The sequence below is a fragment of the Canis lupus genome, chromosome 23 (assembly GCF_003254725.2).
Source record: "Canis lupus dingo isolate Sandy chromosome 23, ASM325472v2, whole genome shotgun sequence".
Taxonomy (NCBI): domain Eukaryota; kingdom Metazoa; phylum Chordata; class Mammalia; order Carnivora; family Canidae; genus Canis; species Canis lupus.
The window spans coordinates 51,016,111-51,038,288 of record NC_064265.1 but is presented as its reverse complement, the minus strand read 5'-3'; the positions used below and the strand labels follow the sequence as shown (position 1 = coordinate 51,038,288).

General features: G+C 48.9%; 2 protein-coding genes across 2 annotated transcripts in view; one reads left to right on the top strand and one right to left on the bottom strand.

The window, feature by feature from the left end:
- VEPH1 (ventricular zone expressed PH domain containing 1) overlaps nucleotides 1-22,178 on the top strand; it is a 220,850-nt gene that overhangs the window by 42,601 nt on the left and 156,071 nt on the right. Inside the window, exon 5 of the mRNA XM_049099858.1 lies at nucleotides 10,110-10,276. Within this exon, the coding sequence (XP_048955815.1) occupies nucleotides 10,110-10,276 (167 nt within the window). The remainder of the gene's footprint in view (nucleotides 1-10,109; nucleotides 10,277-22,178) is intronic.
- Nucleotides 471-6,358, bottom strand: PTX3 (pentraxin 3). Its single transcript, XM_025436102.3, has 3 exons — nucleotides 6,151-6,358; nucleotides 5,327-5,617; nucleotides 471-1,697 (listed from the first exon to the last, which is right to left on the bottom strand). Exons 1-3 carry the CDS (start codon nucleotides 6,278-6,280, stop codon nucleotides 1,084-1,086), a joined length of 1,035 nt encoding a protein of 344 aa, XP_025291887.1. The 5' UTR covers nucleotides 6,281-6,358; the 3' UTR covers nucleotides 471-1,083.

Here is a 22,178-nt window from a genome sequence, read left to right as displayed (position 1 = left end):
TCATTATTTCCTCAATTCCTTGATTTCTCATTTGAGAAAACTAAAATCCAGAGAGATGAACTGACTTAGCCGAGATCAGATTTCTTGCTTATGACTCCTAGGAAGCCAAAGCTTACGACAACTCTATAGTCTGTTCCTACCAATGTCAACTAGAACTGTTTTCTGGGAACTAGCTCCTACTTCAAGAGTGCGGATTTGCTCCAAAACATCTTTTAAATTTAAAATTAGATGACGGGATCCCTGGGTGGCGCAGCGGTTTGGCGCCTGCCTTTGGCCCAGGGCGCGAACCTGGAGACCAGGGATCGAATCCCACATCGGGCTCCCGGTGCATGGAGCCTGCTTCTCCCTCTGCCTATGTCTCTGCCTCTCTCTCTCTGTGACTATCATAAATTAAAAAAAAAAAAAAAAAAAAAAAACAATACTTAAAAAATAAAATAAAATAAAATAAAATAAAATTAGATGACATGGGGTAGTTTTATAAAATATTTTATTTACAGTAGAGCTTTACAAAAATAGTCTTAATAAAATTAATACAAAACCATTTTATAATATAACTTATATAACTATCTTCTCAAAAAAGTGACATTCGATTATGACACATAAACTACATTTGCATTTGTTAAGTCACATCGTAGTATAAATATGTTTCATCATCGTATTTTATAATCATAAGGTACATGCCAGTTAACAGTGAATAATGGACAGCCAATGTTATTTTCTGTTCCTTCCAACGTAAAAGTCATCTCTGGCCAAAACAAAATTAACCAAAGAAAAGTGAAACAATTGCCCTTCTGTTCCACGACGCAGTCCTTTTTAATTATTTGCGAGTTTATCTGACAGAGACACAGCACTAATCGCAAAGCACCGTGGCGTGAAGTCTAGAAACAACATCCCCTCAAGCATTCCCCAATGCCTTCTCTTCAGCTGTTTATTCGGTAATTTTGCCCAGATAAATAAAGATTGATCTCAACTCTCCCCTTCATTAGTCTCAAGTGTTCTTAACACGCGCTGAGGTTTTCAGACCTTCCCAACTGTCTGAAACGTGAGGTTCTTTCTTTGGCTTCGAGTCGAGCTTCACAACACTCAGGAGACATACTGGGCTCCTCCATGGGGCTGGACCTCGGTGACTCCCCACCCAACCACATTGCCCCGGATGTGACAAGACTCCGCTCCTCCCGACTCTCTTATCTCTTCGTTGCCGAGAACACGATCCCAGATATTGAAGCCTGTGAGCCTTCCAGAAAAGGCTAGCGCTTCGTCGAAGCCGCCACCCACACAGCAGCCGTTCTTTTCTTGGCCAATCTGCAGGATGCCCCCCTCGGGGACCAGGTGACCCGTGGCCATCTCCAGCGCGGCAGCCACCGGCTCACCGTCCACCCACAAGGACACGCGGCCTCTCCTGGACTCCCAGGTGCCACACAGGCGGGTCCACTTTCCCAGGGGAACCGCGGCGTTGGCAACCAGCTTGTTGTGCTCTCCGCCCACCACGAGCACCACGGACTGATAGCTGAGGTACAACTGGATCTCGTACGGGTTTCTCTTGGTGCCATAGGAGAACAGGACGGTTTTGTTTAAAACATCTGTGGCTTTGACCCAGATGCAGGCACTGAAAGACTCAAGCTTCATGGGCGTCACTGGATGCACGCTTCCAAAAATCCTCCTGGACCGCATTGGGAATAAGATGGCGGTTTCACAACCTAGAGGAGCAAGAACGTGACAAGGGTATGAGAGAAAGGGGCGTCCGTTCACAAGTCATCCCAGCATTTAGGGGTCTCCGCCCGGCACTCGAACGACTACAGCTGAAAATCCTATGCTGTGGCCCACCACGACCCGAGCAGCTTCGCGTGTGACCTCCCGTGTGACCTCCAGAGCAAAGGAAAGAGGAATAAGGTCAACTGTCAGGCCTACTCCGTGAAGGCCCCACGTGGAAGGGAGGCGGGCAGAGTAGCCAAATTGTCCCAACTCAAAAAATGGTGGAAACCATGTTTTAATAACTACTTTCCCTCGCAATTAGCTGATGGTCTGTTGCTACTTTTTTTTAATGAAAATGTTAAATGGCCAAGGCCGTGCCCTTGGCCTGCACGTGTTACCTTCAGTGACGCTGTAGTTTCCAAGAACTTAGAGCCAGACTTGTTTCCCTCTTCTTGACTTCACCAAACTTCCATAGAACAACGACAAAAACACCTCTGAAATTCGATGGACCTAGCTCACCCTTTACCTGCTGTCGACGTGTTTTTAAATGGAACTCCAGGGCAGTGCTATTGTTGCTGGAATCGTAAAATACCACGTGCTCCAGACACCTGTGAACTGCAAAGTCTGTCGAAGGCTACCTTCGGAAGCAGCAACGAGCGATCACGATGGCCGGTACTCCCTAGGTCCCAGACACCGTTCTTACCGCCCTGGATGGTTTTAATCCTATTTCTGGACCCTAAGAGATGGTCTTAATATTCCCATTCTACAGATGAGAGAACTGAGGCATAGAGCATGAAGCAACTTGGTTCCACTTTCCAGCTGGTAAGTGGTAAAACGGGGGCTTTGAACTGCGGCGTTGCGGCTGCAGAGGCCGTGCCCTTGGCCTGCACCCGGCCCTGCTTCCCAGGAGGGGAACCCCTGCACTTGGCTAGGAGCGCTGGGATTCCGTCTGTTTTACTAGCAGCAAGCCTGCAGGTTTTGATGAGCCCCCAAATCTCTCCGGGCTTTCCTATTTTCCGTAACGGCCCCTCCCATCCTGCTACCGATCGTCCGCCTCGAAGCAACAAGAACGTAGTGCTCGGGAGAAGAACTGTGAGGCCACGGGTATGCTTAGAAACGCTCCGTTTGTCCACATGCTTATAAATACTATGGAGGCAGCAACAGAAAACCTTTAAGGAAGAGTGAGCTCTCCTAAAGGGCCTGGCCGAGAACATATTTGTGCTAAAGAGCAGTGAGAAGGAGACATTCAGCCGTGGGTGGCTGGGAGCTCAGTAAAGTCCCACCTCAGTTCAGCTCCAGGTCACCTGTCTGGTCAGGGAGCTAGAGGTGCTGAACGGAAGCCCTTCTAGGTGTCTCTGGGAAATGTGCCAAAGCCTTTCATAGGTGAGCTCTGCTTTGTGATAACCTCATAGGCGTAGGAGAGATGAGAAAAAGAATTGTTTTTTTTTTTTAATCTAAACGAGGGCTAGCTATTCACTTTATAACAAACTAAAGATTTATTATAAAATAGCTCTGGCATGCAGGCGTCCAGAGCATTTAAAGACCAACCGGTGAGTGAATATACAGACCTTGGAGGCACCCAGCGTCCGTGCAGAGCGTGTTCAACTACGCTAAATGCCTGCAAGTGACTGGGGGGCTACGCTCGGCCCTAAAAAAAACCAAATAGCTGTGGACCTAGAAATAGTCAAAGAAATATTGAGTTTCAAAAAATCGTATCAAAGCACCTACAATACTAAAGCACAAATTGGTCCCGTCACGTTTTTGGTATTCTCTTTTTCACTGAAGAATTTGAATTTTTGAAGATTTTTAAGATTCATTCTTAATGAGACAATCTTTCTTCAAATGAAATCAGTACTTTCTTTTTTTTTTTTTTTCTGTGTTAATTAAGTGAAACAAAGATCACGGAGCAAAAGATCACCATATGCATAACCATTTGAGATATTATTCTCTGTAAAGTCCCAGTAAAGGAGTGTTCAAGAGGGGGCCTACTGCAGTCTAATTAACTGATTTCCTGTTTAAATAAACCCAGGCAGGCAGGATTGCATTCCAAAGCATTCCTTGATGGCCTCTCAGAGACTCAGCCTCCCCTGCAGGCTGCACTGGCTGTGTGAGTTACTGGAGTGGAATTTCGTGTTCACAGGTTTTTTTGTGGCTTTTTTTTTTTTTTTTTTTTTTGGTGGGGACCAGTGATTGAAGCTCTTGATATCTCTTTAAAATGTCAGAAACTCTCTCATGAAATGGCTTTTAACTAATAGGTTTTTCTGATTATATTATCAAAGACCAAACAAAATTAAAACCAGGTTCTTAGGAGGCCGACAACAGAATAATTAGGAATCCCCGAGGAACCAAGCTGGCAGGAAACCAAGAGAGGGGAAATAAAACCATGTGGGTAGAAGTACTATTGGATGGAATAAGGAATTAGCATTCTAGAATTCAGAAATACATCCCTGTCTGCTCTAACCAGTATACAGAGGTGAGTGAAAACTGGCGTTAATTCTTCAGTTTGGGGAGGGGGGGTGCATCATAGGTACAATCACTTTAATATGCTTTGCCAAAGACAAGAAATGTCACCCACTAGAATAGCCACAGAATTATGTTTTGTCTCCTTGTCACTTACACTGAGGAGCTAATCGTGTATTTGGTTTTATGCTTTTCCAGTCTCCGAAACTGTACTGAATAGTCCAGAAAATCTGCTCAGCATTGATAAAGTCCTCCAATACTTAGGAACGACTGACACCCTGCTATGGTTTCTGCAACTTTAAATGAAACATGCTCCCCCACATGCTTACCATTAGGATCCTTGCCCCCCAACAGCTGAGCTGCTTTATGGCCACTCTAAGGAGGGCGGCGCTGCTTGTAAGTCATCCTCCTCTGTTCCCGACGTTCTCAGGCACAGGAAAGCTGTTGTTTTCATACCTAAGTCCCTGATTTTCCCATATGGCCCAACAAAGGATTCCTGCGCCGCTATCTCTTAGAGATTTTGGCCTCCACAAAGGAGTGTTCTTTGGCTCCAAATCTCCTTTCTTTGACCCACCTTTCAAACGTGTTATTTCGGGCCCACATGTGTTTTTTGGAGATCCCTGTAGGATGGCAGGGGAGGAGGGGGGGCGACTTCAAGAAGTCCTATCTGGTTTGAACCGCCTCTCTCCTGTTTGCACCCCCATCCCTGCAAGTCCCTGGGGAGAGGAGGGTTCCCAGTGTGCTCCCGCAGCAGCCCATCTCACTGCGCATGTAGGGCTCCCCCGAACCTCCGGGACTTGAGGGGCCCCCTCGGGGCTGGTCAATCCCACAGGCCCCTTTTGGGGGGAGGCAATCCCGCTAAGCCCTTCAGGGGTCAGGTTCAGTCTCAAGCCTCAGGCTCAGAACCCGCACGCAGGGAGGAGGCAGGGGAGGGGGGGGCGGCCCAGGAAAGGTTCCCTAAAACGCAGGCTGGGCCCCGAAATAGCGCGGGGACCAGAGCCCCCCGAAACCTGGAGGGAGTGGAGAGCCCCGACGGAGCGGCCCCGGGCTCCGCCTTCTGCAGCGCGTTTTGGCGCCGCGCGGGGCGTGCGCAGGTGCGCGCAGGTGCTCGCAGGTGAGCGCAGGTGCGCGCAGGTGCCCCCCGCCCCCCGGGCCGCGCGCTCCCCGTGCTCACCTGCCGGCAGCCAGCGCCCGGCCGCCCAGCCCCGCACGGCGCGGAGATCGGCCCGCGTGCGCCGCAGCTCCTCCAGCACCGCGCCCAGGGCGCGCCCCGGCTCCGGGCCCTCGGTCGGCGGCGCGCACGGCGTCCCCAGGCGGCCCAGCTCGGCGCGCAGCGAGCGCAGCTCTGCCCGGAGCACGGCGTCGGCGGCCTGCAGCATTGTGCCCTCCCGCGCGCGCCAGTCCTCCAGCATGATGAACAGCTTGTCCCAGCGGCTGAGCTCCGGGCGGCAGGCGCACGGCGGGGCTGCGGCGGGGACACGCGCGTCACCGCCCGCCGGTCCTCGCAGCCGTCCTCGTGGGACCCGCGGAGCCCTGGGGCGCGGCCCAGGTGACCCCGAGCCCCCCCGGCCCCCGGGCTCCTGCTGCGACCCCCCCGACCTCCCCAGCAGCCCGTCCTCGTGGGGACCCGGCGGGAGCCTTTGGGGTGCGCGGCCGAGTTGACCCCGAGCCCCCCCCCGAGCTCCTGCTGCGACCCCCCGGACCTCCCCAGCAGCCCGTCCTCGTGGGGACCCGGCGGGAGCCTTTGGGGTGCGCGGCCGAGGTGACCCCGAGCCCCCCCCCCGGGCTCCTGCTGCGACCCCCCGGACCTCCCCAGCAGCCCGTCCTCGTGGGGACCCGGCGGGAGCCTTTGGGGTGCGCGGCCGAGGTGACCCCGAGGCTCCCCAGGGCTCCTGCTGCGAGCTCCGCCGCCCCCCGACCTCCCCAGCAGCCCGTCCTCGTGGGCCCCGCGGAGCCCTGGGGCGCGGCCGAGGTGACCCCGAGCCCCCCCCGACTTACGGTCCTCCGTGGGCTGCAGGCCGTGGTCGATCTCGTTGTCCAGGTCCACGTACATGAGCTCGTAGTCCCCCGGGCCCTCCGGCGACAGCGCGGAGCAGAGCGCGCACAGCAGCACCGCGGGGAGACGCATCGCCGCCGCCGGGGGACGCGAGGGGAGCGGGCGGGCGGGCACCGGGCACCGGGCGGACACCGGCGGACACCGGCGGCCGGCCCCGCGCCCCTAATAAGCGCCGGCAGCGCCTGCGGGGAGCCGGGGGTCAGCGCCGTCCCGGGGCCCCCCCGAAGCGGGGCGGGGGCGGGCGGGGGCGCGGGCGGGGGCGACCCGGGCCGGCACGTTGCACAAGAGCAGCCCGCCGGGGGCTACGCTGCAGCCAGATTAGCGGGAGGAGGGTCAGAGGGGAAAGAGGTGGGGAAACTGGGCCGGGACCGTCCCCACGAGGGCTGGAGGGGGGCGGGGAGCAGGCCTGGCCGTGCCCCCTCTGCGCCCCGCTCCCGCGCCGCAGCCCTTGGGGGAGCCTCGCCCCTTCCCGCGCGCGGCCTCCCGGGGCGGAGCGGGGCTGCTGCGAGCTGATGCCCAGGGGGACCGGCGTGCGCGGGAGGATGCGGGTGCTGGGGGCGGGCCCGGGCCCAGCCCCAGCCCAGCCCCAGCCCCAGCCCCAGCCCAGCCCCAGCATCTGGGTCCCCCTGCAGGCGCGAGCCCGCTCGCAGGCTCCCCGCAGGGAGGGGCTCACCCACCCGCAAACCTCGAGGAGGACGGCACCGGGGAAGAGGGAAGCGCTGACTTTAGGAACGTTGCTCTTCCTGAGCTGCTGTGAGGTGGAAATTGTATCATCCCACTGGAGATCACGCTCCTAAAGTAAGTTTAGGAGGAACCTCCACGCAGGTTTCCAGAGTGGCTGCACCAGGTCACATTCCCACCAACAGTGCAGGAGTAAAAATAAGTAAATAAATTAATTAATTAATAAGCAAATAAATAAATATAAATAAATAATATAAATAAATTTAAATAAATAAATAATAAAATAAGTTTAGGGATTCCTGCTTCCTTCGAAATGTGAAGGCCCAAATAAGCTGAAAACTCTCCTGCACAAAACACCTAGGAATGCATTTACATTATGATGACTTTTAAAAATTTTTTTTGCAATAATTAAATAGGGTTTTACTTTATTTTGTTTGTTCTTTTTTTAATAATTTTACTTGTGTTCAATTTGTCAACGTACAGAATAACACCCAGTGCTCATCTCAAGTGCCGACTTTTTAATTTTTAAAGATTTTATTTATTTATTTATTTATACATGAGAGAGACGACAGAGACAGGCGGAGGGAGAAGCAGGCTCCATGCAGGCAGCCCGATACAGGACTCGATCCTCCGACCCGGGGTCACGCCCTGGGCCAAAGCCAGATGCTCAACCGCTGAGCCACCCAGTGATCCCACTATAATGAAAACTTTAAATGTACAGATGAGCTACAGATAATGTAAGGGAAACCTCCAGGAGCCAAAGAAAGAGGTGTGGGAGGTGGGGATCCAAGACCAACCCTGTAAGCCTGAGAGCTGATGCTAGCCACCCCACCTCCCAAATAAAGGGAGGTAGGGGTCATAGTTTTGTAGCAATCCAGTGCTAAAACAGTGCCCTCGGGAAGATCTCCCATTCCTGAGTCAAGAAATAGGTATAAAAATTACAGCATCCTACAGCACTATTGGTAAAAGCTAAGCATCATCATCATCATCATCATCATCATGTCTTTCAACCATAGAGTGTATGAATAAATTGTTGCCTGCTTACACGATAGAATGCCATACAACTGTGAGAGTAAGCGATGGAGAGCTTCCTGGAGCTAAAACTTCAACACAGTGCTGAATGTAAAAAAAAATTAAATATTGCAAAGACATTTGCATAGTATGAATACCACTGACAAAAAATTTTAAAGCCTGCAAAACAACACTATAAAATGTTTGTTGGTCTATACACGTGCAACTGAAATGTAAAAAAACATTCATGAAGATGATAAACACCGACTTTAGGATGGTGGTTGCCCTAGGGGAGAAAAAGGAAATGAGTGGGATAGGAAGTGATTCTGGCACCAAGTGGCTTTGGAGGGCACGACCTTATTCTTTATTGCCTACTTTTGCCTAATGGCTTCAAATATTCCATAATTTAAAAAATATTAGTTCATACATGGAATTTATAGGATTTCTCTTTTTTCTCTGAATTTACAGGACGTCTATACCAAAGTGTCTTCATCAGTTTCTAACGCAGAAAAAATTTTTATGCATTTATTTTTGCATCATGTGATCAAAATGCAAGTCAGCTGAAAATGACTAATCTGGAGTTTTTCCTTCAAGGCTTTCAGGGTATTTAATGGGTATTGTATCAAAAGCCTTACACCAGTTTCCTGTCTTCAGTTGCAAAGAGAGAGTCTGATTTATCATGAACTTTTTTAGAGATTGATCAGTATGTCTACATAATTAAGTTCTAAGGTCTATTGTACCCTGTACAGACTGGGCATTATATTAAAAATTCCTGATCCTTTAAGGAAAAGCTCTTGGTTCAGAGAGATAGAAAACAAAATCAAGCAATATTTTGTGATGGACTCGACATTTTTTTAAAAGAAAACCCTGAATATTTCTAATACTTCGCATTCCATGGGTATATGGAAATCTGCAGGAGACTAATTCTGTGAACCACGTGCGGGAAAAGCAATTCTCATTATGTATCATCACCCACACTCATTCAATCTGATCCAGAGTTACCCTTCTATTATTTTTAGTCCCGGATATTCTGAAAATGGTAGCCTTTTTCTTCTATTCTCTCTCTCTCTCTCTGTTTTTTTAATTTTATTTATTTATTCATAAGAGACAGAGAGAGAGAGAGAGAGAGAGAGAGGCAGAGGGAAAAGTAGGCTCCACGCAGGGAGCCCGATGTGGAACTCGATCCCGGGTCTCCAGGATCACACCCTGGGCTGAAGGTGGCCCTAAACCGCTGAGCCACCCGGGCTGCCCCTTTTGTTCTATTCTCCTATCTAAATGTCCTTTATATATGGACATGTCCCCCCTGCTCGAGAAAGGTCACATACGTGTAATCACTGCTGCTCAGTTGATTCCTCCTGTGTCTTTCGTCTATATACGAAGCCAAATTGAAAGTAATAGACGCACGAACGTTTTTTTTTTTGTTCAAGAAATCCCTAGAAACCAATTCTCCTGAGACATTTAAGTACTTGAGAGGATTTTGAGAAAAAAAATCCATACCATAAAGTGATAAGCAGATGTTTCCCATATGCTGTTTGCTGATAAGTCCCTGTAGCTTATGCAATATCTCTTCTTGAGACTTTGCCATCTTAAATCCAGTTGTCCATACATGTCTTTGAGGCAAATCAAGTGTGACAAACAAGCGGACTCTCAACTTCCCTTGAAAATAGTACAGAAATTGGGGATTTAAATTTGCATTGCTACTTTTTTTTGTAACTATTCATAAAAATAAGGCTGCATTTCCACATGTCAGCTGTCTGAACCAGGCCTCCATATCTCTCAGGAACGTGAAAACATTCCTCTGCGCCTTTTTTTTCCTTTTTGGTTCCGTTACATGCTTATGACACTGCATAGTTTTCATTTAAACAGCATCCAAATGTTGTTTCTCGTCAGGAATTCTTTATCAGAACTGTTTCCTTCTTCAGGGTGTGGTGTGGTTACTGTCAAGTGTTCCTCTTTCCCCGTGGAGCATTAGTCAGGAAAACTTTTTCATTAGATAATAAATAAATATGATATTCCCTTTTATGGAATCCGTTTGAGTCCCGCTGTAGTGATTTTTCAAAATAAGATACTGTGTTATTTTTAGCAGAAGCCTTGGCCATCACTCCACGCTGTTTAATGAGTAAGTGCAAGGGTTATTGCATTGACAGTGAACGTGTTTCTACTGCTTGTGAGCTAATGCTCGTCATTCCTGGTTTTGTTCCCTCAACAGGCAATGCCATGCTGTTGAGGGTGTTACCTGCCGTGTATGAAAAGCAGCCTCAGCCGATCAACAGGCACCTGATGGAACTCCTGGCCTTGATGCCTCAGCTGGAGCAACCAGAGCAGTACCATCTCCTACGGCTTTTGCACGTAGCTGCGAAGAGAAAGCAGCCCGAGGTAAAAAGTACATCACATGCATGACGGTCCGCACAACCAGGCAGGAGAACAGCAGGTGTGCTTCGGGTTTCCTCCCTCGTGGGCCTAAACACACTCGCCTTTACGTGAAAGCACTCATTCACTTTTCCTAGAACCGTGAAAGCGAGGAGGGGATGGCACTGTGGTCCCCAGAGAAGCAGAGCCGATAGGATGGACACATAGATCGCGAGCAAACGGACTTTGCTTACGTGATCATCAAGCTGAGAAGACCCACAAGATGCCATTTGTAAGCTGAGACCCAGGGAACACGGGGTGTAATTCCCATCTGAGTCCGAAGGCCTGAGGATGAGGGGGATCAATGGTGTGAGCTTTGGTCCAGGCGTGAAAGCTTCAGAACCGGAGGGCTGATGGTGTAAGCCACAGCCCAGAGGCAGGAGCAGACCAGTGTCCCTGCTCGGCCAGTCTCGTTCAGGCCCTGAGCAGCTTAGACGAGGCCCACCCACACTGGGGAGGGCAATCTGCTTTACCCATTCTACCAATTTACATGCCAGTCTCATCTGGAAACACTCTCACAAACACACCCAGAATAGTGTTCAAGCAAATGTGTGGGCGCTCAATGACCCAGTGAGGTCGACACATAAAATTAACCATAACAGGTACAGTACTGAAAACAGAACAAAGGTAAAACCTGTCACTATGGCGGAAAAGCTTTAATTGATGTTGAGTGTGGCCATGAAGCGCAGGAATCTGTGGTTTCTGGGCCGAGGAAATGAGCTGCACGTGGGGAAAGCAGCCTAGGGTGAGAGCAAAGGCTCGTTTTCTAGATAGCAAGTTGTTGGTTTTTTGGGATCAAATAAAATATTATAATTATTAGGATTATTGTGATTACCCATCACAGAACATCCAACTGAGTGCTGGTTTAAATAATATAAAGGAATTTACTAGCTAATGTGATGGGGAAAAAATACCTTCAGGTGAGGTGGTCGATCCAGGAGCTCAAATAATACGAACCGAACACTTTTCCTACTCTCTATTTCTCGGATTTGGTTTCTGGCGTTGGCTTCCATTTTCTGCAAGCTTTCTCCTCGTGGGATCCAAACTGGTCCAAGGGGCTCTCTAGGCAGCACGCCTCTTCTACCTCTACCACCAGCATCCAAACAAAAGTCCTGAGGTTCTGTGTTTAGGACACACACCGTCTGCCTGGTGCTTCTGCTGACTCCCGAGGATACTCAGAGAGAGACTCGAGGCCGCCAGGAAGGGGAGAGTAGGAATGGATCATGGAAGGTACGTACGAGTGAAGATTAAAGGTCAGCCCAAGGTTCTATCGACCGTGGTTGTAACTCTGCTTCATTTCCTGATAAAGTCAGTACCCACCACTTAAAAAAAATCAGTGAACGTGAAGGTGAGTACTGGAACATTTGAAGTCAACCCTCGAACCATGCAGAGAAGAGCCGGCGAGAAGGGTCGAATGCACAATTAACCGCGGTAGGCTGCCGTGGCTGCAAGGGCCCGACGGGAGGAATGACTTCTTTTCTCCTTCTGTATCGCAGACCTTGGCGGTAGCTCTCCATGAGCAGTCACAAAACCAAACAGAATAAATGGTGATAAGTGGTTTGCAAATGGTAGAAGCAGAAGGTAGGGCAGTGAGTTCTACCTTAGGGAGAAACAAGTGTCAAGAAGATTCACAACAGAAGTGGCATCGCGGCCAGACCTTGAAGAGCGGGAGGGTTTGTTCCAGGTGGAGCATGGGGCACAGGGCCTTGGGGAGCGGAGACAGGGCTGGGGGTCCTGGACACTGGAGAGAGACCTGACCCTACCCCTAGAGATTTCAATTCAGGAGGCCTGGGAAGGGGCCCCAGACTCTGCCTCTTTACAGGTTCTCAGGTGACACTTTTCCTGCTGCTTCAGGGACCACACTCGGAGTAGCTAGGCCAGAGGCTGGGCAGGGAACTGGGGACAGCTGTTACCTGATGTGCGTGTGCTTTTGCTTTTGCCCTTAGGGCAGCGTATCGTCATTATTTTTGCACGCCTGTCTTTCCCGGGGCACACTGGACGCCTTGAGGGGCATGGGAGCTGTGTCTGCGTATTTACATGCTCTCCCTACCGTAGTGCCGGACACACAGTAGTTGTTCAATGAAAAGTTGTTGAATTCAAAAATAAGTCAATAACCAGAAGAGATCAAAGAGATCGGAGACCATGGGGAACCGGGGAAAAGATGTGTCGTGGGCTCCAAAGGGTGTAAAGTGGCCCCACAGGACCAAGATCTAGAGAAGTCAAGGAGCCTGGAGATCGGGACTGACCTTAGATTTGGCAACTGGGGACTATTAAATTTAATGACAAGAGATTGAAGACGTGGAACAAAGTACTAGCTAGAATCAGATGCTAGTAGAAGTTAGAGAATGAATTCCAGAGCGAAGTTAGAGAATGAATTCCAAATGGAGGAATCCGTTTGGGAAAGAATTAAGGACAGAAAGTTCGAGCAAAACCGTAGCAGAGTTTGGACAAGGAGTAGAGTTGAAGGATCGTTGGATCATCTAAACGGAGGCTGGGAGTGAAGGGTGCGGAAGGGGTGGGATGTTTGTTTTCCATCCCTGCTGAAACAAATGACCACAAACCTAGTGGTTTAAGATAGTACCAATCTGTTATCCTCCAGTTCTTGAGATGGGAAGTCCACAGTGGGTCAGCAGGGCTGCATTCCTCCGGAGGTGCTGGGGGAGACTCTGGTTCCTTGCCCTTTTCCCTGCCTGCCCAGCTCAGCTCCTGTCCTGCCTCCCTCTCGCCTCTGCTTTTCTCATCACGTCTCCTTCTCTGACTCTGAGCCTCCTCCCTCCCTCCTCTAAGGCCCCCTTGGTGCCATCCAGAAGATCCAGGATTATCTCTCCATCTCAAGACCTTTAACTTAATCATACCTACAAAGTCCTTTTTGCCATGTAAGGCAACATGGTCACAGGTTCTGGGGGTTACGGCGTATATACATCTTTGGGGAGTCATTCTTCTGCCTATCACGGCTAGAGCCTGGGGACCAGATGATACAGGTGACGGGGAAGGGTGACCAAAAGGCCAAACTTGACTTAATTAAGGAGGCAGCTGGCGTGCCATTTTATCTGCAGCCTGCAAGCAAGAGCAAAGCCTAGTTTTGGGAAAGGCAGGTTCAAAACAAGGGGGATCTGGGGAGAGTAACTTAATTCAATTTATTTCCCAGGAGCTAAAGGCTGGACAGAAAGGCAAATGAAACCAGCAGGAGACTCACTTCTAGGAAGGAAGACAGAAAAGACTTGGGGTCTCCCCACTGAAGACGATGGGGTCCAAGAGTGAGGGTGGCACCATGTGTGACATTCAAAGAGGTCCCATCAGACACCTGGTACAGCCCTTCTGTGGCTGCCCAGATGCTCAGGAAAGGACGTAGGAGACCATTTGCAAACCAGGCCCCTGACCACTGCCTGTTGTCATAGGGTCTCTCTAACTCCTCTAACTCCAGCGCCTTGCACAATCATATGGTCCAGGGATGGGCAGGGCCTCCCCGCTCAGGGAGCTGAGTCTTTACGTATACGCTGCGTCCTTCACCTGGCTGTTCTTCCCTCACCACTCCCACTCTTTCTGAGCTGACTATTCCTGGTCCTTAGATTTCAGTTTCTTGCCAGGAGTCTTCTCTGACTCCTCCCTTCCCTGCCATAGCAGATCTCTGGACCACCTTGGCTGTGACGCAAACGCCGGGGACGTGAAGGCCATCTTGTTCACCACCGTGTCCCCGATGCCTTGCAGAGCATCTGGCACACAGAGGTCACTTTGCGAATATTTCTTAACACAGATGAGTTAGTATCCGTGCCTCAATTTGCAGAGGACTGTATCATTCATAAAGGACTTCTTTTTTTAGCATCTAATCCTACCAATTTAATTTACTCCTCTCAGTAACTCAAGGTGTGTTATAGTTTTCTGTGTTTTACAACAGTCAAAATGGATGTTCTGGGAGGTTAGCTCGCCCCCGGCACGCAGAGAGTAAGAAGTCAGTGACAGGCCAGGACTTCTGACCCCCTGCCCCCTTCTCTCTCCTTGGCCTGGGGAAACAGCCAAGTAGCCTCCACTTGAGAGAAGCACAGGCATAGTTTGTTTTACTGTGTTTCACTTCGTTGTACTTTGCAGATGTTGTATTTTTTTGCGAATTGGAGGTTGTGGCCACCCTGCATCGAGCAAGGCTACGGGCACTATTTTTCCACCAGCGTTTGCTTACTTTGTGTCTCTGTGTCACGTATTCATAATTCTTGCAATAATTCAAATATTTTCATTATTATTATATTTGTTATGGCGATATGTGAACAATGATCTTTAACGAAACTATTTTAATTGTTTTGGGGTACCCCAAACTGCACCTGTATATGATGGCGGCAAACTTAACAGTAAATGGGTATGTTTTGACTGCCCCACCGACCCTCCATTCCCCATCCATCTCCCTCTCCTAGGGCCCCCCATTTCCACAGATGCAACACAATTGAAATTAGGCCACTTAATCTACAAACACCTCGAAGCGTTCAAGTGAAAGGATGAGTAGCAGCTCTCTTGTTTTAAATAAGAAATGAGACATGATTAAGCTTAGTAAGGAAGGCATGTCAAAAGCTGACATAGGTCAAAAGCCAGACCTCTTATGCCAAATATTGGCCTCTTAGCTATGTTGTAGATACAAAGGAAAAGGTCTTCAAGAAAATTAGAAGAGCTACTCCATTGGACACGTGAGTGATAAAGCAAAACGGCCTTATTGCTGTCGCGGAGAGAGCTCGAGTGGTCTGGGTAAAAGATCAAACGAGCCATGACATTTTCTTAAGCCGAAGCCCAATCCAGAGCAAAGCCCCAACTCTCTTCACTTCTTCGAAATCTGAGAGAGGGGAGGACGCTGCCAAAGAAAAATTTGAAGTTAACAGAGGCTGGTTCGTGAGGCTTAAGGAGAGCAGGCGTCTCCATAACCTAACAGTGCAAGGTGACGCAGCAGGTGCGGTGTTGAAGCTGTAGCAAGGTGTGCAGAAGATCTAGCTTCGAAAATTCATGAGGGCGGCTACACTTAACAACTGATTTTCAGTGTTAATAAAACAGCCTTCTCCTGGAAGAAGATGCCATGTAGGAGTTTCATTGCAGAGGAGGAATCAAGGCTTGGCTTTAAAACTTCAAAGGACAGGCTTCTCCTTTGTTATGGGCTGATGCAGCTGGTGACTTTAAGTCGGAGCCAGTGCTCACTGACCATTTTGAAAATCCTAGAGCCCTTAAGAATCGTGCTAAATCCCATTTCATGATTGGATTGTTTGTTTCTTTGCTGTTGAGTTTAATAAGTTCTTTATAGATCTTGGAAACTAGCCCTATATCTGATAGGTCATTTGCAAATATCTTCTCCCATTCTGTAGGTTGTCTTGTAGTTTTGTTGACTGTATCCTTTGCTGTGCAGAAGCTTCTTATCTTGATGAAGTCCCAATAGTTCATTTTTGCTTTTGTTTCTCTTGCCTTCATGGATGTATCTTGCAAGAAGTTGCTGTGGCCAAGTTCAAAAAGGGTGTTGCCTGTGTTCTCCTCAATCCAATCATGAAATGGGCAAAAGACATGAACAGAAATCTCACAGAGGAAGACATAGACATGGCCAACACGCACATGAGAAAATGCTCCGCATCACTGGCCATCAGGGAAATACAAATCCAAACCACAATGAGATACCACCTCACACCAGTGAGAATGGGGAACATTAACAAGGCAGGAAACCACAGATGTTGGAGAGGATGCGGAGAAAGGGGAACCCTCCTGCACTGTTGCTGGGAATGTGAACTGGTGCAGCCACTCTGGAAAACTGTGTGGAGGTTCCTCAAAGAGTTAAAAATAGAGCTGCCCTACGACCCAGCAATTGCACTGCTGGGGATTTACCCCGAAGATACAGATGCAGCGAAATGCCGGGACACCTGCACCCGGATGTTTCTAGCAGCAATGTCCACAACAGCCACACTGTGGAAGGAGCCTCGGTGTCCATCGACAGATGATGGATAGAGAAGCTGTGGTCTATGTGTACAGAGGAATATTCCTCAGCCATTAGAAACGACAAATACCCACCATGTGCTTCGACATGGATGGAACTGGAGGGTATGATGCTGAGTGAAGCAAGTCAATCTGAGAAGGACAAACATTTTATGGCCTCTCTCATAGGGGGAATATAAAAAATAGTGGAAGGGAATAAAGGGGAAAGGAGAAAAAATGAGTGGGAAATATCAGAAAGGGAGACAGACCATGAGAGACTCCTAACTCTGGGAAATGAACAAGGGGTAGTGGAAGGGGAGGAGGGCGGGGGTGGGGGTGACTGGGTGATGGGCACTGAGGGGGGCACTTGGAGGGATGAGCACTGGGTGTTATGCTATATGTTGGCAAATTGAACTCCAATAAAAAAAAAAAGAATCGTGCTAAATCCACTCTTTCCGGGCTCTAGAAATGGAACAACGCAGCCTAGTTGACAGCACATCTGTTTACAACATGGTTTACTAAATATTATAAGCCCACTGTTGAGACTTACAGCTCAGAAAAAGAGAGGAGAGAGAAAGATTCCTTTCAAACTAGGACAGCTCGTTGACAATGTACCTGGTCACCCAAGAGCCCTGATGGGGACGGACAACAAAATTAATGTTTCCATGCCTGCTAACGCAACATGCATTTTGCAGCCTGTGGATCAATGAGTGGTTTGAACTTTGAAGTATTACTTAAGAAATACATTTTGGGGATCCCCGGGAGGCTCAGCAGTTTAGCGCCTGCCTTCGGCCCAGGGTGTGATCCTGGAGTCCCGGGATCGAGTCCCGCGTCGGGCTCCCTCCATGGAGACTGCTTCTCCCCATCTCTGTCTCTCTCTCTCTGTCTCTCTCTCTCTCTCATGAATAAATAAATAAAATCTTTTTTTAAAAAAAAGAAAAATACATTTCATGAGACTGTAGCTGCTATCGATAATGATTCCTCTGATAGATCGGAACAAAGTAAACTGAAAACCTCCTGGAAAGCAATTACCATTCTAGACATCAGTAAGAACATTCATGGTTCGTGGGGAGAGGTCCAAATATCAACACAAACAGGGGTTTGGAAGAAGTTGATTCGAACCTCCATGGATGACTTTGAGGGGTTCACGACTTCAGTGGAGGAAGTCACTGCAGCTGTCACAGACATAGCAGAAGGACTAGATTTAAAAGTGGAGCCCAAAGATGGGACTGAATTACTATGACTTCATGATAAAACTTTAAAGGAGGAAGACTTGCCTCGTTGGGAGGAGCAAAAAAAAAAGTGGCTTCTTGAGCTGGAATCTATTCCCCAGTGAAGACCCTATGGAGAATGTTGAAATGGCAACAAAGGATTTAGAATATTATATAAATTAGTTGACAAAGCTGCACCAGCATTTGAGAAGACTGACTCCAATTTTGAAAGCAGCTAAGACGCCCTCAAACAGTGCTGCGTGCTACAGCGGCACCGTTTGTGCAAGGAGGAGTCAATCGATGTGGCAAGTTGCATGACTGTCTTATTTCAAGAAACTGCAGCAGCCACCCCAGCCTTCAGCCACCATCATCCCGAGCGGTCAGTAGCTACCAACATAGGACAAGACGCTCTGCCAGCGAAAAGATTGCAACTCATTGGAAGCGCAGATGACGGTTAGCATTTTTTAACAATAATATTTTATTTAAAGTATTTTTTTAGACATAATGCCGTTGCACACCTAACAGACTACAGTAGAGCATAAACAACTTTTACATGTAGTGGGAAACCAAAAAATTCATTCGATTCCGCACTTCATTGTGGTGGTCTGGACCATGTCCAGGGTATTCCTGTGGTGTCCTCAGCTGGTTCCAGGAAGCAGAGGAGGGTAAACAAGGGGCACTCATCGTGGTTGAGGTAATGTCAAGTGCCGGACACTGTGTAGGTGTTTTACAACATTATCTCACTTATTCCCCACAACCACTTTTTCCTTTGGGAAGCAGAAAAGTCAAAACTCGGGGGGTTAGGAACTGCGGTGGTACAAAGGAGCGACAGTGAGGTGGCTTTTCATACCCTCTTCGTCTTCACCAGCCCCTCCAGTTTGCATACGGGCTACGTCGCCGTGTCCCGCTGATGGCTCCCGTCATACTGCCATCCCTGAGACTGCCACTTGCAGAGAATCTGGGGCTCTCACCGGTCAGGCAACTCTTCCAGATACAGCCGGGCTACGTAGAAAGCCCAGTCTAATTCCGGCCATTGAGATCCGTTGGCATCAACACCCTGAAAACTTGAGGTGTAAGCCTCTGGCTTGTGAAGCCCGTGGGAGTTCCGGAGGGACGGTGGACGGTCACAAAGGTGAGCCAGCTAGGAGAAGTAGGAATGGGGAGGAGGGAGTGAAGGCGGAGTCCCGTAGGCCTGGTGGGTGCTGAGCGAACCCCAGAACGAAGAAGCAGGGGTTTAGGAAACAGCCGCAGTGACGTGAATGGACCCCATCTGGGCCAGATCCCCTGAAGGGGGAAGAAATTGTAGCAAAGGAATGACCCAAACCTTTGTTTCCCATCAACACATCTCTCGTGGGAAAGCAGGCCCCACCTGCCTCCTGTGGTTTTTCACGCAGCTCTTCGTGAACTCACACTTGCTAACTGAGGTGTGCGGGCGGTGAGCCCGACATGCGGATTCAGCTCCCCTCTCTCACGTTCCTTAATTAGACAGTGGGCAAAAGAGGAAGCAGGGTGGGGGCCGGGGCTGGGTGGATATTGTGGCCGGCCAGGCAGGTGGGTCCCCTTCCTCCATCACTGCCCTCTGGGTATCTCTCTTTCAGGAAACCATCCTTCCTAGCTGGAAGGAGGCAGTTCCTGGCTGGTGATTCAGGCTGGAACCTCCAGAGAATGCTCAGGGTCCATTTATAGGAAAAGGCTGGGTGGTCAATTTTCCAAGTGGCCTTTTGGGGCTCAGCCTTGGCTGAGCTGTATTCTTGGCTGCCACAAGCCATGCTGTAATCCAGCCAACAAAAGAAACAGAATGGTAACACATAAGAGCCCATCTGTTATTATCCCCAGGACTTGGGCCTCTAGCCCCCACCATGCAGAGATGAGTGGCAGCAAATAGCAATGTCAGCCCTCTGTTGATTAATGTCCCAAGCCAGAGGTCCTGCTTTTGTGGTCTGGTCCCTAGAGGATAGAGTCATTTTCTTGGATTTTCTCTCAGCAGCTTAGAGCATTCCTATTCACATACCTAATCCTACAGCACCTAACTCAGCATCGTCCGGCTGACAATGCTCAGAGGTCACTTTTGGTATTTATTTAAAATAAGAAGCCATTTGCGGAACATTAAGAAGACGGAGTGATGGAATATATAGACCGTTCTGCAACAGTCTTCGGAGCACAACGGTGGTTTTCAGAATGTATATTTGGTCAGTCTGGTGGGAGTAATCAGAAAGGAAGAATGGCAGTTATTTTATAGAGTTTTGGAGATTTAAAGAGGTTGTTAATGCAGGCCAAATTAATTAGAGGAGGAAATTGAGCCTAAGGACTAAATTAAGAGGGAGCACAGGACTACACACGCACACACAGGTGCACGCATACGGCAGCTCTACCCTTTATTTTACGCGTAAGAATTGAAATGTCATTTGCTGGCAATTAAGTTACGGTGCAATGTGTTCAGATGGCCCTACCTTCAAGGTCCCTGTGGCCTGGGGTGATGAGAAGCTTTGACAAAACTTCAGCTCAATAACAAGATGCTAACCCTGTCAGGAGACTGCTCGGGGAGCACAAAAAAATGGCAGTGATGAGTTCTGCTCTTGACGGCGTGGAGAAGCCAGGGGTAGGTGCTGTCCCTGGGCTACTTCCCTTACAGGGTCTGGTCTGGCCCCATCTGGATTTCCCCCAGTTTCCACACATTCTGTCGCCTACTAAATGTAGTCCAGGTAACGGAGACCTTGGGATTCCTTTTGCACATATCTCCATCCTCCTTCTTGGGCTTAACAGGCCTGGCCCTGGATCTGTTCTCCAAGGACAGGCCATTCCAACGGTATGACCCCACAGGCCTGAGCAGTGTCCCGGATGAGCTTGCACATGTGGCGGGGGTATTCATGCACGCGTATGAGACTCCTTGCAGGGCAAAGCCAGGGGTAGAAAGAGAAAAGGAGGGCAAGGAATGGGGCCTAAAGGTCCTTTCTCTCTGTTCCCTCTAAGCAGACCAAACATTTAAAATTCAAATCAGGCCTCCAGATTGTCATAAAGGTTTGTGTGTCAGGCAGAGAAGCAGCTGCTGAGTATTTGAGTGTGCGGCGTGGCGACCTCTATTTGTCCTCTACTCCCAGGTCCTGCGTGTGTTAGGCTGGGCCATGGGAAGGCTTTCCACAAGTAGTGCTATTTGAAATAGGCTTTGAGAGCATGAGCATCTCTGTGTTCAAGTCGCTGTGGGTGACTGGTGGTGTGTCCCCCGGTCAGAGTTCACGGTGGGAGGCAGCAGGTATGCCCGTCAGCGAATGCCATGGCATCGGGACTCCAACAGTAGGCCATGAGCTCTCTTTGAAGTCTTGACGTGATTATATGGGGTTTTAGGACAACGAAGCAGAACAGAAGGAAAGACATTTGGGGCCAGGAGGCCAGTTGGGAAGCTCTTTCAGAGGTCTGCGTCATGAGGCTAACAAAGGCCACGTGAGCTTGCTCTCCACCACCCATCTCTGCTGCCTTAGTGGCTCCCCTGCTCTCCGTGATGAGACCTGCAGCAGCTCCCAGTGAAACAACCCCAAAGAGACCAGCCTAAGGAAATGCCTTGTGTGTAGAAAATAAAATTCCTTCTTATCCAAGAATAATCTGTCTAAAGCCCAAAGCACCACTTGCCTTTGTGTGTGTGTGTGACAAACTTCAAGAAATATCTGTCTTTCCTGTCACCATAATAAGCAGCTTTGGGTTATCAGGAAATCACAAAATAATCAGCTTTTGTTTAACTGGTAAAATTACTTTAGTTATACTACACAAAGCTTCTCTTTTCTTTGCTTCTATGGATTCAAATCTGCCTAAGCATACGTATTTGCCAGCCAGCTCGTTTTCTTGCTTGTTTTTTTTTTTTTTTTCTTTTTTCTTTTCCTTTATGGGACAATGGATACAATATACTCTTGCATGGCTTGGGATGTATGGCTGGAGTTTAAATAAAATTGGCATGCCTGGAAGCACATGTCACAGAGACCTTCATGTTCCAGGAATAGGCCCTGAAAAGCAGGGACTAGGAAATGGAATTTTATAGAATGGGGCAGGAAATGTGTAAGCATTTTCCATTCCTAAAAGGCTCAGGTTAAGTACGCTGCCCCGACCCAGAGCAGCTGGCTGACACTTCTGCCTCATGTGCCAGGGATCTCTCGTGGTTTCTCCTGAAGGACATACGACCGCTCCCAGATGCACACGCAGCATTAATGGGACTGTTCATTCATATGAGCCATGTACCAGAGACTAACCCTGGCCCTTCCTGCACAAGTACTGGGTATGAATATCAAGTTTAAATTCATATGTAGGATAGTTTTAGTCATCTCAAAATGTCTTTTTTATGTCCCTGTTATTTATATTGTATATGACATGTGAAATATGTACGTCAGTCATATGTACAGGGACGCCCGTATGGTGGCGTCAGCGGTTGAGCATCTGCCTTCGGCCCAGGGCGTGATCCTGGAGTCCCGGGATCGAGTCCCACGTCGGGCTCCCTGCATGGAGCCTGCTTCTCTCTCTGCCTGTGTCTCTGCCTCTTTGTGTCTCTCATGAATAATTAAATAAAATCTTAAAAAAGTGTACAACTCTTCATGCTATGGGATAAAGCATATCCCATGCTACTCTATAAAATCATTTAGATTTGTCTTCCTTTGATTTGTTCCTCAAATATTTATTGACGCGTTGTCTGGCAGGCTCTGTGCTAGGCTTTGGGTATACAGCGGAGTACAAATTAGAATTGAATCTTG

Excerpts from the sequence above, each read along its gene's own strand:
- PTX3 (XM_025436102.3), bottom strand. The coding sequence starts at position 6,280 with ATGCGTCTCCCCGCGGTGCTGCTGTGCGCGCTCTGCTCCGCGCTGTCG. Across the intron at positions 5,618-6,150 it reads CCTGCAGCCCACGGAGGACC|CCCCGCCGTGCGCCTGCCGC; the intron begins GTAAGTCGGGGG and ends TCCCCGCCGCAG. Across the intron at positions 1,698-5,326 it reads CGGGCGCTGGCTGCCGGCAG|GTTGTGAAACCGCCATCTTA; the intron begins GTGAGCACGGGG and ends TTGCTCCTCTAG.